Source organism: Caloenas nicobarica, chromosome Z, assembly GCF_036013445.1.
Source record: "Caloenas nicobarica isolate bCalNic1 chromosome Z, bCalNic1.hap1, whole genome shotgun sequence".
In the NCBI taxonomy this organism is placed as follows: domain Eukaryota; kingdom Metazoa; phylum Chordata; class Aves; order Columbiformes; family Columbidae; genus Caloenas; species Caloenas nicobarica.
Genome location: NC_088284.1, coordinates 103,994,864 through 104,008,356, shown reverse-complemented (window position 1 = coordinate 104,008,356; position 13,493 = coordinate 103,994,864). Strand labels below are relative to the sequence as shown.

The 13,493-nt window shown below is 45.1% G+C and overlaps 1 protein-coding gene across 2 annotated transcripts in view; it reads left to right on the top strand.

Annotated features, from left to right (window-relative positions):
- Positions 1-1,058: 1,058 nt before the first annotated feature.
- LRP8 (LDL receptor related protein 8) overlaps positions 1,059-13,493 on the top strand; it is a 182,892-nt gene continuing 170,457 nt past the window's right edge. For both annotated transcript variants that reach the window (XM_065655816.1, XM_065655815.1), the window contains exons 1-2: positions 1,059-1,128; positions 1,980-2,099. In XM_065655816.1, the coding sequence (XP_065511888.1) occupies positions 1,059-1,128; positions 1,980-2,099 (190 nt within the window). The remainder of the gene's footprint in view (positions 1,129-1,979; positions 2,100-13,493) is intronic.

The following is a 13,493-nucleotide window of genomic DNA, read 5'->3' as shown; positions in this document are numbered from 1 at the left end:
ACTCCACATATAATCATGCTAATCCTGTTGTGATGTTAAATTCAAGTTACTCCTGAAAAATATCTTTTCATAATAAGATTACTGAAACACTCTTAGTCCTGACTGTATGAACAACACCGTGGTGTTAATTAAAGACAGTGAACTGCTGTCTCATCAGCACTGTGCAAATGGAGCAATCAACACAGCCCGATAGCTTATAAAACAATTCCTTTGCAGTTACTGATCAAACCGCGTGTGCTTAAGCAGCAGCAAGGACGAGCTGCTCCTGTGCGGGGTGGTTACCACCTTTACCATACTTTGTTTCACTAATTTGAACGCAATTAATTGGAGATGACCACATCAGTGTGGTCATAATGAAATCCCTCTGTGGGAGATCTGAAGTAATGAGGGGAGCACACAATTTGTGATTCAAGGCCATTTAAAAGAGTCCATGTGTGTGTGAGGAGATTTGTGCCTTATCGAAGCAGCGCTGCACCGTGTCTGCAAATCGACTTAATAAAATTAAGATCATGAACGCGGCTGTTATTGCAACTGGGTATATGGCGAGGGATTATGACCGAAGGGCCGCCCCTGCGTGCCGGGTCCAGAGCGGCGCAGGCCCGGGCCCCGTGAAGAGCTCCGGGGTTTATCACGGGGGATGCCCGGGCCTGCTCCGCTCTCCCAGCGCCCCTTGCGAGGCGGCAGCAGGTGAGCTCGGCCGCCGCCATCCCGGCCGCCGACGCGGCGAAGGCCACCGGCCTCCGCACACAGGCCTGGAGCGCGCCGTGTGCCATCCGCTGCGCGGCCGAGCGGCCGTGCCGGGAGGAGCGTCCCGCAGGTGTCCCCCTGGGTACGGCGCCAGGCGGGCGGGGCGGGGGCCGCGCGCTCCGGGGGCGGCGGCAGCGGGGCCCGTGCCGGGCGGCGGCGCGCGGGGCCCGCCCAGCGGGGCGCGTCACGGCGCGGCGGCGGCGCGCGGCGGGGCGGGGGCGGCGCCGGCCGCAGTCGGCACGGGGCAGCGAGCGGCGCGCCGGCTGCGCGCACCCCGCACACGGCGCGCTGCCTCGGAGGGAGCGAGCACCATGTGCCGGCCAGCGCTCGCCCGGCTGCTGCTCCTCCAGCTGCTGCTGCTGAAGCTGCACCTCGGCAAAGGTGGGTCTGGCGCGGCGCGGCCCGGCGGCTTTTCCCTCTGTGCCGGGGTGGCCGCGGCGTGAGGCAAGTGCACACCGCGCCTCGGCGCTCCCGGGGAGCGGGCGAGCGTCCTGCCTGCCTGGGCACCTGGGGGTTGCGCGGCCGCGGGCAGCCACTCGCCGCGGTGTCCCGCGGGAGGGTTGGACCTGCAGAGGGTCGGGTGCGCTCGGGGGTTGCGACCTGCGGGGGCCGGGCACGCTCTGTAGCGGGCGAATGCAACGCGACCGCTGGTGACAGGAGCTGCCACCTTTAATCCCTTTCTGAGGAGATTTGTGCCTTATCAAAGCAGCGCTGCACTGTGTCTGCAAAGCAGATTTGCTCCGTATCCCCCCCCGCCCTCAACTTTAGTTGGGTCAGTTCCCTTTTGCTGGGACGGCACCGGTGCGCGTTACCTCCCGCGTGCCCGGGTATCTGCATTTTGCACCGATAACGGGCGCGGAGGTCCCAGCATCGGTGTGCTTTATAATTTTTCTTTGTCTTTTGCGTTTCGAGTTTAACCATCTTCTCTTCCCAGGCTCCTTTCCCCTCTGTCTTTAAAACAATGCAGGGAAGCACGGGAATGGTCCCTTTCATCCCTGCACAAAGCAGCTTCGGGATCATCGCCGTCTTCCCGCGGAGGCGCGTCTCCCCCCGCCCCGCACCGAGCCGCTCTGCCCTAGCGAGCCCAGCCCCAGCCCCCACCCTCGGCCGCCGGCTCCCGGGGCCCTGCCCGGCTTGTGCGGGGCCGGTTGGGGAGGCGGCCCCGCGGTGTCCCCGCCACCCCGCTATGGGAGCGCGCCCCGCTGACCCAAGCGCGGCCCCGTGTCTCGCAGGCGCCGTCAAGGAGTGCGAGGAGGACCAGTTCCAGTGCCGGAACGAGCGATGCATCCCCGCCATCTGGAAATGCGACGAAGACGACGACTGCTCGGATAACAGCGACGAAGCGGATTGCCGTGAGTGTCCGTGCGCTGGCACGGTGGGGCGGGAACCGGGGCCCTCCCCGCGCCCAGCCTGACAGGGCGCGCTTCCCAGCTGCGCTGCGCCTCTTTTTTATGAATGAATGAAGTCGCGCCGTCCCCGGCTCCGGCGCCGATTGGCTGCCGGGAGCAGCAGATCAGTGACGCGGCGGCCGGGCCCGCTGTGGGCTGAGCTCCGCACCGCGGGTAGCGGCTCCTCGCTGCCGGCCAGGCCGGGCTGACTCGGCCGGGACACCCGGAGAGCGATGCGGAAAGGCGAGTCCCGCGGAAGAGGCCACCTGGCAGCTCCCTGCCCGCCCTGAGGTTCCACCCTCGCCTCCGGCAGCGTTTCTGCTCTGAGCGTCTAAAGGGAGCGGCACAGTTTGTGTCCTCAGGGGAGTTGGGAGGGATGTTTGAGCCCGAAGGAGTCTGTGCTTAGGGTCAGTGACAGGTGCTCATGTGAAAGAAGTTATGGAGTCTAAGTCTTAGAAAAGTGTCTTTGATTTGGAGTTTTAAGTTGCAGATATTTTAGCAAGTACCATGTCTCTTGAATTATCTCTGTAGGATAAAAGACATTGAATGAACATCAGGTTATAATTCACTGAAGAAGCTCTTGAAAGTTCGTAGACCTGAGGGATATATCAAGAAAGAAGAGTCACTGGTTATACGTTTTCCAGTACGTGATTGTCCTGTTACCAGCTTCACCAATAAATCTGTGTCAGATGATACTCAGAGTGAAGTCGTAAGTAGATTAGTTTAAGGAAAGGAGAGATTCCCAATCTCTTGTTCATGGGAAACATTGTGGTCTTACAACATTAAACATAACCCTTATTTCTGGTGCTTTTATATTCAGAGGGCTTGGTAAGCTTTATATAGGCCTAAGGTTATGATCTGGGGAGTTAGCAGCGTTACTTAATTCAGATATAAAAATGGTTTATGCAGGAATTATATCGGCATTAGATAGAGGCAACTTAGACTTGGAATCTTACAAATTACAAAAGACTCAGGGAAGCTAGGGCTGACTGAGAACTAGCTTGGACACGTGTGTAGTCGTAACTGGGCAAGTTTTGTCAGAAGTGTAAGAGTTTCCAGAGACAGACACTAATCTATGGAAATGCTGGTAATCTCTGAGCAAGCTGATAATTGTATTCTTGAAGCCTTCTTTTTCGAAGTCCCTCTGTGTGCTGTTGTACAAAGGCTTGTTGAGCTGCAGGTGACGTATGGCCTGTGCTTTGGGAGCTGCTGTTTTGGAGGTTGGGATCATGGCTAGAGCAGCATCTTTACTAACAGATGCTGCAACCCGCACTCCACAGGTTTGTGGCCTGAGCTCCTTGCCTAGCGTGAGTGAGTGGGTCCGTATCTGGGCTGCTTTTTTGTCTTTCCATTTTCCTTGTGATCCGCCCTCTAAGCATTTTGTCAGAAAAAAAGAGTGTAAAACAACATCCTGTTGCATAGCAGCTCTATGTGAATTGTGCTGTGTTAGAATGGTTAGATGGATAATTGCATCTGATGTAGTTTTATTTTAGAGGGTTTTTACAGTTGTTGGGTTGGGGGTGGTGAGAATATGATTGCTAAATTGTCATAGAATGGTGACTTTTGAGATGTTAAGAGCGAGCATTTTTGGATGTGGGGACATCAGGAAGAGTTCTTTGCTTTATTCTGAACTTGGCAATTATTATTGACAGGGGTGTGTACTACAGAAATGACTCATGGACTGTTAATTTAGTTCATAGAATGGTGGGGGTTGGAAGGGACCTCTGGAGATCATCTAGTCCAACCCACCGTATGTATATTGACTTTGCAGTTGCTTCTCCAAGCAGCCTGAGAGACATTTAAATGGCATTTTTCATACAGTTTTTTCCCCTCACTTATATTGTTCTGAACACTGTTTTCTTTTAAAATGCACACTGCTTTTCAGCATATGTGATGTTTAGAGTTATATCCACTGGGTGAAATAATATGTTCCATGTGGTTTCGCTTCCAGATATCACCTCTATTGTTACTGCTGTAATAAACAGATATTTATTTTAAAACTATTTTATAAACATATACAATGGAAGAAACTGTTTGAGAAAACTCATCATGCTGGGGTGGTGATGGAGAGGGAAAAGAAAATGCAGGTAGCCTGCTGGCAATGAGTACTGATATGGGGCCTAGTCACCCCTGTAATTACTTGCTGATGCTTTTTCCAGAGTTGATAACAGGTTTGTAATAGCTCATTGCTGCTCGTATATATCCTCCTGTGTTGAAGGGACAGGATGGTCTTTATCTGCTTTAAGAATTGGTTTATGAAACAAGCTTGTCTTTGTGGTAGATCAGGGGTGTCAAACTCATTTTCACCGATGCCACATCAGCCTCATGGTTGCCTTCAAAGGGCTGAATGTCATTTAAAGACTGTATAAACGTAACTACTCCTACAGTCTTAAAATTCCTTTCGGCCCTTTGAAGGTACCACGAGGCTGATGTGGCCCCCAGTGAAAATGAGTTTGACACCCCTGTTGTAGATGGTCTATATACCCTGGAAGATTTTTGTAACCAGGAGTATCTTAAGCAGTTCTGGAAGGAGATAAGTTTTGTTTGTGGGACTTTACAACCTGGCAGTTTGTGTGCTTCATGTTGGAAGTCGGCTTTGCATAAAGACTGATGTTGGGTTTTTTGGGGGGAGAGGGGAGAGGTGTTTTTTGTGTGTGGGTTTTGTGTTTGGTTGATTTTGGGGGGGGTTTTGTTTGTTTTGTGTTTTTGGGGGTTTTGTTTGTTTTGTTTTGTTTTTTTCTCCTCCCTCCTCTGGAGCTTTGCTGATATGATGTTGGCTTTTTTAAAAGGAGCTTTAGACTCTTAAGGAGAACATCTCAGTAGTCGCCCCGTATGGTCTCCGTGGAACTTGCTTTCTGTTCAGCAGTTCTTTTCTGTGGTCGTTGTTAGTTCAAGTTTTCTGCCATAGGATTGATGTGTGAGTGAATATGGAACTGAAGCATGTAAAAGTAATGATCTTAGCCCTCACACGAATCAGATTACCCAGCAGTGGTCTGTAAGGTGTGTTACGTTTATCCTAGGTTGCTCAATAACCTTTTTGTGTATCACAAGGCCAAATTCTTTCTTGGTATGTGGCAGTTGACTTTAGAGGTTTTACTTGTGGGAAATGAATGAAACGAAAGGAATCCAGTTTGGTTTTTTTCTTTAAGAAAAGAAAAAAAAAAAAGGAAAGAAGAGCTGGTTAACCTTTTTTTTTTTTTCACTTTAACTGATGTTACTGATGAAGGCAGAATTTACAAGCTCTCTGGCCACCCGGTTGACTTGTGATAGCAGTAGAGACTAGGTGCATGGCAGAGAAATGAGATTTGTTGCTCACGCTGCTTGGGTTATCATTTGTAAGATACACACTGCAGTAAAGACTAGACTGTGTATGTTGCTTTGGTTGAATTTAAATTGTCTTTACAATTTTAGCATATTCCAAGAAGCATCTCTAGAGTTGAAACTTCATGCTTCTGCTTGTCCTCATTTGAGCAAGTATCAGTTCTGCATATGGTGCATATTTTATATTGCATATTTCAACATTATCAAGTCCTTTTAGTACTGTTGATGATATAAAACAGTCAAAGGGCCACTATAAAAAAATGGGTGACTATTGCAGTATGAAGATAAAAGTGCTGAGGATTTAGGGAAGAGCAGGAAAATAGGGATTGCAGAAAGTGCCTCGCCTGTTGGGGAAAGGTAAAAAAAGAACCAAATAGATGTAGGTAGCAAGTAAGTATGAATGTAGTTACTGCCTTACAAGAAGTAAAAGGAAACAAATCCTGGTGGCAAAGAACTGTAGCAAAGGAGGCTGCCAGGAAGAACAGAGACAGTGCTCGTTTGTCTGTAGGCATGGGGCTTGTGAAGCGGTAACAAGAGAGGAGATACTAATTTGTGTGCATGGTGCAAATACATAAAGCTGTATACAAATTGCTTAAATATGAAGATGCCTTTTTCCTGTCATGTTTTAAAAAAGTTATAGCATTTTATGGGAGAGAAAATAAAAAGGGAGGAGAGAAATTCCTTAAAATGTTACTGTGTATCTACTAAAAGGAAACTAAACGCCCAAGAGAAAAATAGTGAAAGTGACGGTGTTTGGACTGCTAGGGAAATTAAGTCTTAAGCCCTAGAATTAGAAATTTTAGGTAGCTCTTACAGAGTTTAAATCTGTATAAGACTATTGATGCTGCTCTATGCAAAAATATTTGCTTGAGCTCAATCCACTCTGCGTGGGCCTGAGAAGACAGAAACCCAGTCGCAATTTACAGCTTGCACTGTCATGATCTGTACTAAGTGTGGTGCACGCAGTGAGGATGGGGCTTCAGGATGGTTTTGAACAAGATTTTTAGATGCATTTTACTCCTTCCCTATACAAGCAATGTTTTTTCCTCTTGGGAAACTCTGGGAAGTCAAGGCTGAATTTTATAACCTATTTGAGAGAATGTTTGCAGATACAGAGTCATTGAGGCTTTTCCTTAGCGGTATAGCAGCAACATTATAAAACACTGAAGCTATTTTTATAATGGGGGAAAAATGTCCATTTTCGAGGCACAGTGTTTTGGCAAAGGATCACTTGTTGCTGAAATACTCAGAATGTGGGATACTGGGTTTTGTTGTATGTCTCCCTCGGGACAGGTGGATGCTGCAGGGCCAGGTTGGCCTCAGGGCCCACAGGCTGAGTGCCTGGGGTCCCTGCTGCTGTGGGACATGTTGCCCAGAATGGAAAATCCTAGAGAGCTGCTGTGATGGGGGAGCAGCTCTTGGAGACTTTTTGCCCAGTTTTGCAAGTTTCTCCTTGCTTGCCACTGCAGCCAGCAGAAAACAAGAAAGAACTTGCAAATTGCAGCCAGACATGATATAGTTGACACAAAGTAAGAGCTCTGAGTTTGATGGTTGTGTGTGATAGGATTTTATTTTTTTTGCTGTAAGTAGGGTTCACGTTATCTTAACCCAGGCCTGAGAGTGGGTAAAAGAGCCTGGAAGACCTCTGCTTAAATGTTTCTCTGGTGGTAGATTCTTTAACGTGGCAAAGAGTATAGTTGCAAAAAGCTTAATGATTTTCCTAAAATGAAACGCAAGCTTCAATGCTATTTCAGCGGGGGGACACAGGCAAATGCAGAGCTACTATTTCTCTTTTAAAGCTCTATTTTCCATGTATTGGGATCCTTTCTGGTAAGTACTGTTGATAGGTATGTTTTATGCTGGACAGGATTGAGGCTGTCTCAGGTATGAAATGCAATGTGTTAGGAGTTGCTGTTTCAAAGGCTGTTCCTACATGTCCAGAATTAAGGGTAAACAGGTAGTATAAGCAGACTTTTCTGTACCTCAGCACTTGTCCTGCCTTGGGGCAACAGTATGTGACTGTATAGCTGGGAAAAGCTTCCCTTGCTGTCTGGAGGAAGCAAGACCCCTGCTCTCCTGCTGGCTTCATGCTAGAGAATCTGCAGAGAGTTCGATTCCTGCTGCCTATGCGAAAGCCCAGGAGGCAGCCTGATATTCTCCTTGCTTTTCAGTTTGAATTTCAGTAGAGCTGGAATTTGGGAATAAAAATATATCAAAAGCCTATTTAAGAACTAAAATCTAGATCTTCTGAAGAGTTAAATATGGCCCGAGTGGCTTTGAAACACAGGAGTGTAATAGTGTGCCCTGCTTGCAGGTTTTGGGACATGAGAAAGTGAAACAGCAGGCAGTCACAATTGCCACATGTATTCTGTGACTTTTTTGTCCTCCGTTATCTGTTGCTCCAATTTTTCTTCATATTCAGTGTTGAGACAGTATTCTCTGTGCTGAGTGATAGATGTGTCTTACTGTGGAGTTGCCTGCGTGTCTTCGATATGTGCACATGACCATGGAGCATGGAGTGAGTTTTAGGTTTCCTTGACATGTGCATGGTCATATGCTCTTGATTATGTCAGTGACAGTTTAACTGAGTTGCAGGGGGAGCTTGCATGCTCATCCCCAAACTGGAAGCACTGGGAAGAGTGGTGCTCATTTGCTTGCCTGTTGCCTGCCTGTCCTGGTATGTGCTGTGTTGATGTGAAAACCAGGCTGAAAACCAGTTTACTGTTCTCCTGTGTTCCACACTGAATGTTATTTGTTTATCTTCCATTTTTCATTATATTCTCATTGTCTGTTCTGAGAAAACTAACTTGCACGTGATTTGGGTTATCTTCCCTGTGCTGCATCCTTTGTGCAGAAAAGCAAACACTAAGTACATGTGGGAAACATGCTTTTCTCCATTTCCTGGCACATTTGCTTAAGGAGTTTTATTATCTCTAGATGCAAACTGTTTTCCAAGAGGTGGTGTTTTTCTATCAGTCCTGCTTATGATTTGGGAAAGAAAGAGAGAGAGAGCTGGAATAGGACCACTGGAAAGACAGTAGAGGGAACTCAGGTGTGTAGGATAGCCAGGGGACATTATGGCTTCAGAGGGAAGAGAACTTGATTTTTATGGAGCACTGCTGTGCAAGAAAGCGCATGGGTTGCTCTAGATACAGTTACAGGAACAAGCTGTGATCTGAAAAGCTTTCCTAAGGTCAAGGAGAATGGGAAGATTGAAACTAACTATGAAGTTCAAGAAGGAAAGTGCAGTCAAAACTGTCAGTGTCTTAGCTTATCAAAGAGCTCAGAGGTCTCATTTCAGAGGATATAAAAATGTTCTACATTTTGAGCCAAGGTAGGCAAGCTTCGTCCAGAGCATTTTCATGTATGAGGAGGTAAAGCAAAAGTCGATGTAGACTAGTTCTCTTTCATCTGCAGTGTTACAGACCCAGGATTAGCACAGGTTTGAGGTGTGATTTCTTACTGGTTGATGTTAGAGTGGAAGATACTTAGGATAATTTAATATTAATCAGAAAAGGTTTAGAGAACTTCAAATGAACAAATTACAATTATGAGACTGGAGGAACCAAGTGTAATGTGTTTATCTGACACACTTAGACTAAGAGATTGCCAGTGCTAGAAATAGTGAGTTTTCTTGACTCCCATGTCTACCTAAAGGGCCATTAAACACTTGGTAAAGACTGAAAATGTCTGATAATTATTGATTCTCTTAGCTGTTTCTAATAGAGCAGGCACTCAGATTTGTTTCTGCTAGCTTTTTTAATGGCACCAACCTTTTTAATTCACTAGCAAATTTACCATGTCTTTGTGCCTCAGAGACTGTGATGCTGTATTAGAGATGTATTTGCGGTCAATTTGATTTGGTGTGAAATTCTCCTGGTCTCTCTATTATTGTTTCTCTGATGGCCTTTTCCTCTCTACAACTTTCCCATTTACCTGCAGCTTTCCTGTGGTAATTCCAAAGATGTTCCCAAAGCATTTTACTGCTCAGCTCTGCTTTTCTGTGTCATGACATGCCTTATAAAATGCCATAAGATGTCGGGTTTTTTTCTTGCTTTGCTTTTCCCATGAAGACAAATCAGGAAGCTGAGTTTGAGGGATGGGGATGAAGACTTGTGTTGCTGCTTGTTTTCTTGTGCAGTGGCACATCCTTGGTAGAAACGCAGACTGGCTGCTCCAGTGTGCTTGGCTGCCAGCAGCCAGCTGGTTGTAGCCACAGGAAACCTTACGCTATTTCTCTCTGTTCCTCTCTGTTTCCTATTAAAATTATTAATACTTGGCCACAAGGGAAGGGAAGAGGGTAAAAGGCCCTGTGATAAAATTAGTGCAGATTTTCTGCTCTGTGAAAAAATTCTGGTTGAAAGCCAAGAGATAGCGAACTGATTAGACTTTAAAAGTTATAATAATGTTGTAAGATAGTTGAAAAATAAAACTAAACCCATCCAGACTGAAAAAGCCAGATTTTAACCTAAGAGAAGCCAGAAGAATTTTAAAGCAGGCATGCAAGCTCCATCTCTGATGGTCTCTCAGGGTGAGAGAAACTCTGTGTCTTGCCCTAGTAATGATGTCCTGATAGACTGGTTCTCTGTGCCTGGCAAGGACAGTGACTTTTTCCCCTGAGCTGAGGCTAATCTGGCAGCCCTACGCCTTGCTCCTCATTGAGAGGTGAATAAATGGTGTTAGAGCTCTTGTGCAGGTGGGACCTGGCCCTGAGGGACTCGTGGTTGTACAAGTAGTCAGTAGCAGAGCCAAGAACAGAAATGAGGACTCGTACCTACTGCTCCAGCACTCAATACGTGCAACCGTATTGCTTACTGCAGAGGGACACATCACACTAGTGGAAGTGTTTTGATTTTTCCTCCAGGTTTCCTGGCTTTTTTCAGTCTAAACCAAGGCCTGACGCTAAGCTTAACCTTACAGTTAATGCCAAGAACAAGTGTTAGAAACTAGGCGAGATCAGGCTTTACAGCTGGCTTAGCATAAGGCTAGTAGTCTTTGGGCTGCTGCCATGTAAAGTGAGCTTTATTGCCAATTTTTTTTCTTAGATGTTCTGTTTCTGATACATCAATATTATTTTTGCATTATTAATATTTATTAAATGCTTGAGAGCATGTGTGGCACTGTACCAGGACCAGAGCAGCCAGGGACTCGGTTTCCATGGCAGCAGGAGCACAGTCCTGTACTTGCCCAACCAGAAGGGCTTTTTTTGGCAACTGCTTTCTGTGCTGTGATTACTTTTTCTTCTTAAATAAGGATATATAATTTAAAATATAATTCATTAGTGCTGCAGAATCTTGTCCATCCTGAGTGAGAATTTTGCCTGCTGTAAGTTTCTTTATCTTTTGTGGAATTCTGGCTTGGTTTCTGTAGCTTCTGTGGGTGTGATTTCTTTTACTTGCAAAACACTGGAAGGGGGGAAAAAGTGTGTTTAAAATCAATTGAAATAGCTGGAAATTTCCTCTTTATTTTGTTAAAATTTGGAATATGTTATGTTGTTGACTTATGTCCCTTTCCAAGTAGCCTATAGTACAGTTTTATCGATTTTTTTAAAAAAACTAATTATTGAAGAAACTAGTGTTTACAACTGACAAGAAATTCTTAACTGTACTTTTTTCCTCATTTAGATAACTTCTTCAATTCCAGGTTTTAACTTTGTTTTGTATTTTAACTGGCCTTGTTTCGTGCTGCTTTTTTTTTTTTCATGCTTCCTTCCTAGAGACATTACCTGTAGTATGGTGTTCATTGAGGTGACATTTTTCTTCATTTCAAAAGATGAATTAAAATTTTCTTTTGATCCCAAGTCTTTGTTCAGCTGTGCATTACCCAGTAGAGGTTTTCTGTCCATCTTTGCTTTCTATGTATAAAGTGAATGCAACTAATTTGTTTGGTGACTTTTCAGGCTTTTTCTGTTTTTGTTGATCTAGGTGAGTAAGGTTGTACATATCTTTCCAGATGTGTTGCATGGGTCTCCTCTGATACCAGCTGCTTGGCTTGCTGATTTAGCAGTGATTGTTTCAGTAAAGTTTGCTGGATTTACTGGACCTATTCCATCCAGATATGATGCTACTCTGTGTGATCCGGTGAGTAGTTAAGAGCATAAAAATCAGCAATAGCAGGAGTAGTGAATATACTTGCACTGAGAATAAGAATTTCACATGTAAGCTTACAACTGTTCCTGTAGTCTTCTCATCCTCAATCACAATTGCATCTCTGCAGCTACTTATAAAGAAATGCCCCAATTTCTTTGATAACAAAATGTCAGTGTTGACTGATATAGGCCAAGAAATGTACCTCCTGTCTTGGAGTAGTTTTGTTCTTGTTAGTGTAGTTGTGTTACACTGACTTCACATTTGTCATCCAGTGGCTGTTTAGCTGTGCAGCTTTCTGTAAATCTTCACTGTTCAAGTAGACTAAATATTATATTGTACTGGTGTGAAAACTGATGCTTAGAGAAGTTATCCATTGCCCAAGGCTACAGAGTGATTCAGCAACTCATTGTGAACCACTAGTGACTCGTAAAGAATGTTCACAATTTCTTGTTTTCTGGTCTGTTATCACATTGTTTTCCACAGATAATCGTCTTCCTTGGATTAAGTCACTGCTCAAGGGTTTAGACTTTGTCATATACAGTTTGTAAAATATTCAGGAAAATATCAATGTTTAGATAACTCACCGTTTCAAAATTTTATTGTTGGGTGAAGTCCAAGAAATACTTCAAATGGATCACTTCTTATAGTTAGTATCAGACACACAAAATGCAGGTGTTTAAGAGGGAACATAGTACTAGTTTTGCTTGTCAAAATTGACTTACTTTTGTACATTCTAACATATCCTAAAGAATAATAGAGCACAGCCTGTCTACAGGCAGTCACCACTGCAGCCACCTCTTCAGCAGGCCAAAAGTCCTGGCTTTGGGACTGCACATGACAGATATTTTTAATCGCTAAAGAGGCTCTTTCCATTTCACATGGGGACACTCTCTCCTGACCTCCTTTACCTCCATGCCCATACATTGCTGTTATCTGAGCACTAACTACTGAAGTAATTTATCACTAGTGCACCCTTGCCTTGATAAATTATTTGTAACGTAGACTTGGCTGACAAGAACCAAGATGACTAGGGAAGTATAATTTGCAATTATATATTTTATTGCTGCCTTTCTTTTCCCTTTTCCCCTGTAAAACAATGAAGATACAATGTAGGTTGCACAACTCTAAGTTTGTGCAACAATATTCATTTCTGCTCACTTGATAAGCAGGGCTGCATCCTTAACTCAGTGGGTGTAACAGCTAGTATTTACATTAGCTGGGTACTACTGGGTGATCCCGTTGGGCTTGTTATACAATTTAGAAGGTGTAACCTATATGGGCACAAATGTTTGGTGGATGATAAATAATGAGTTTCAAAGGGAAACTCTGGAATAGTCTCTGCCAGGATCACATCGGTGCATTGAAATTGCATGTGTTACTTCAAGGAATTGCTCTTTGCTCTGTGATTTGTGTTCCCCTTTACACAAGAGCTCTTTAACACAGAATTTTTTCCTATTTTTTTATTAAATAATGTGTTATGTATGTTTGCCCAAGGTGCCAGTGCATGTTGATCCCTGGAGTTAAATAAAGATTAAGGAGCTGCATTGACAGGTGCTGTAAAGAATCGCATCTGTCCAGTTCTTGACTGGAGGGACTCTGATCGTGGCTCAGCACTTCAGAAGGTGAGCACAGAGCAGGGGAGAAGTCCTGGGGCTTGCAGCATAAACCCAGGCACCTTCTTTTAGCAGGAAACGTTAAGTAACATAGTTAATTTTTCTTAGTGGTTATGGATGAACACCTGCCTTAGCAATGTGAAGCCTTTCCCAGGCTTGCATGCAGCATCTCATTGCCTTGCTAGAATCCTTTTCCTTCAGGTGGTGCGTGAGTTTAGCCGTTAATTCCCTTGACCCTGTTTCGCAGAGTGCCTGTCCTCAGCAGCAATGCACAAAGCCTTTGTTAACACCTTCTCTGGCTCGGGCATTGAAGGAGACTCTGCAAAGCTTGGCTG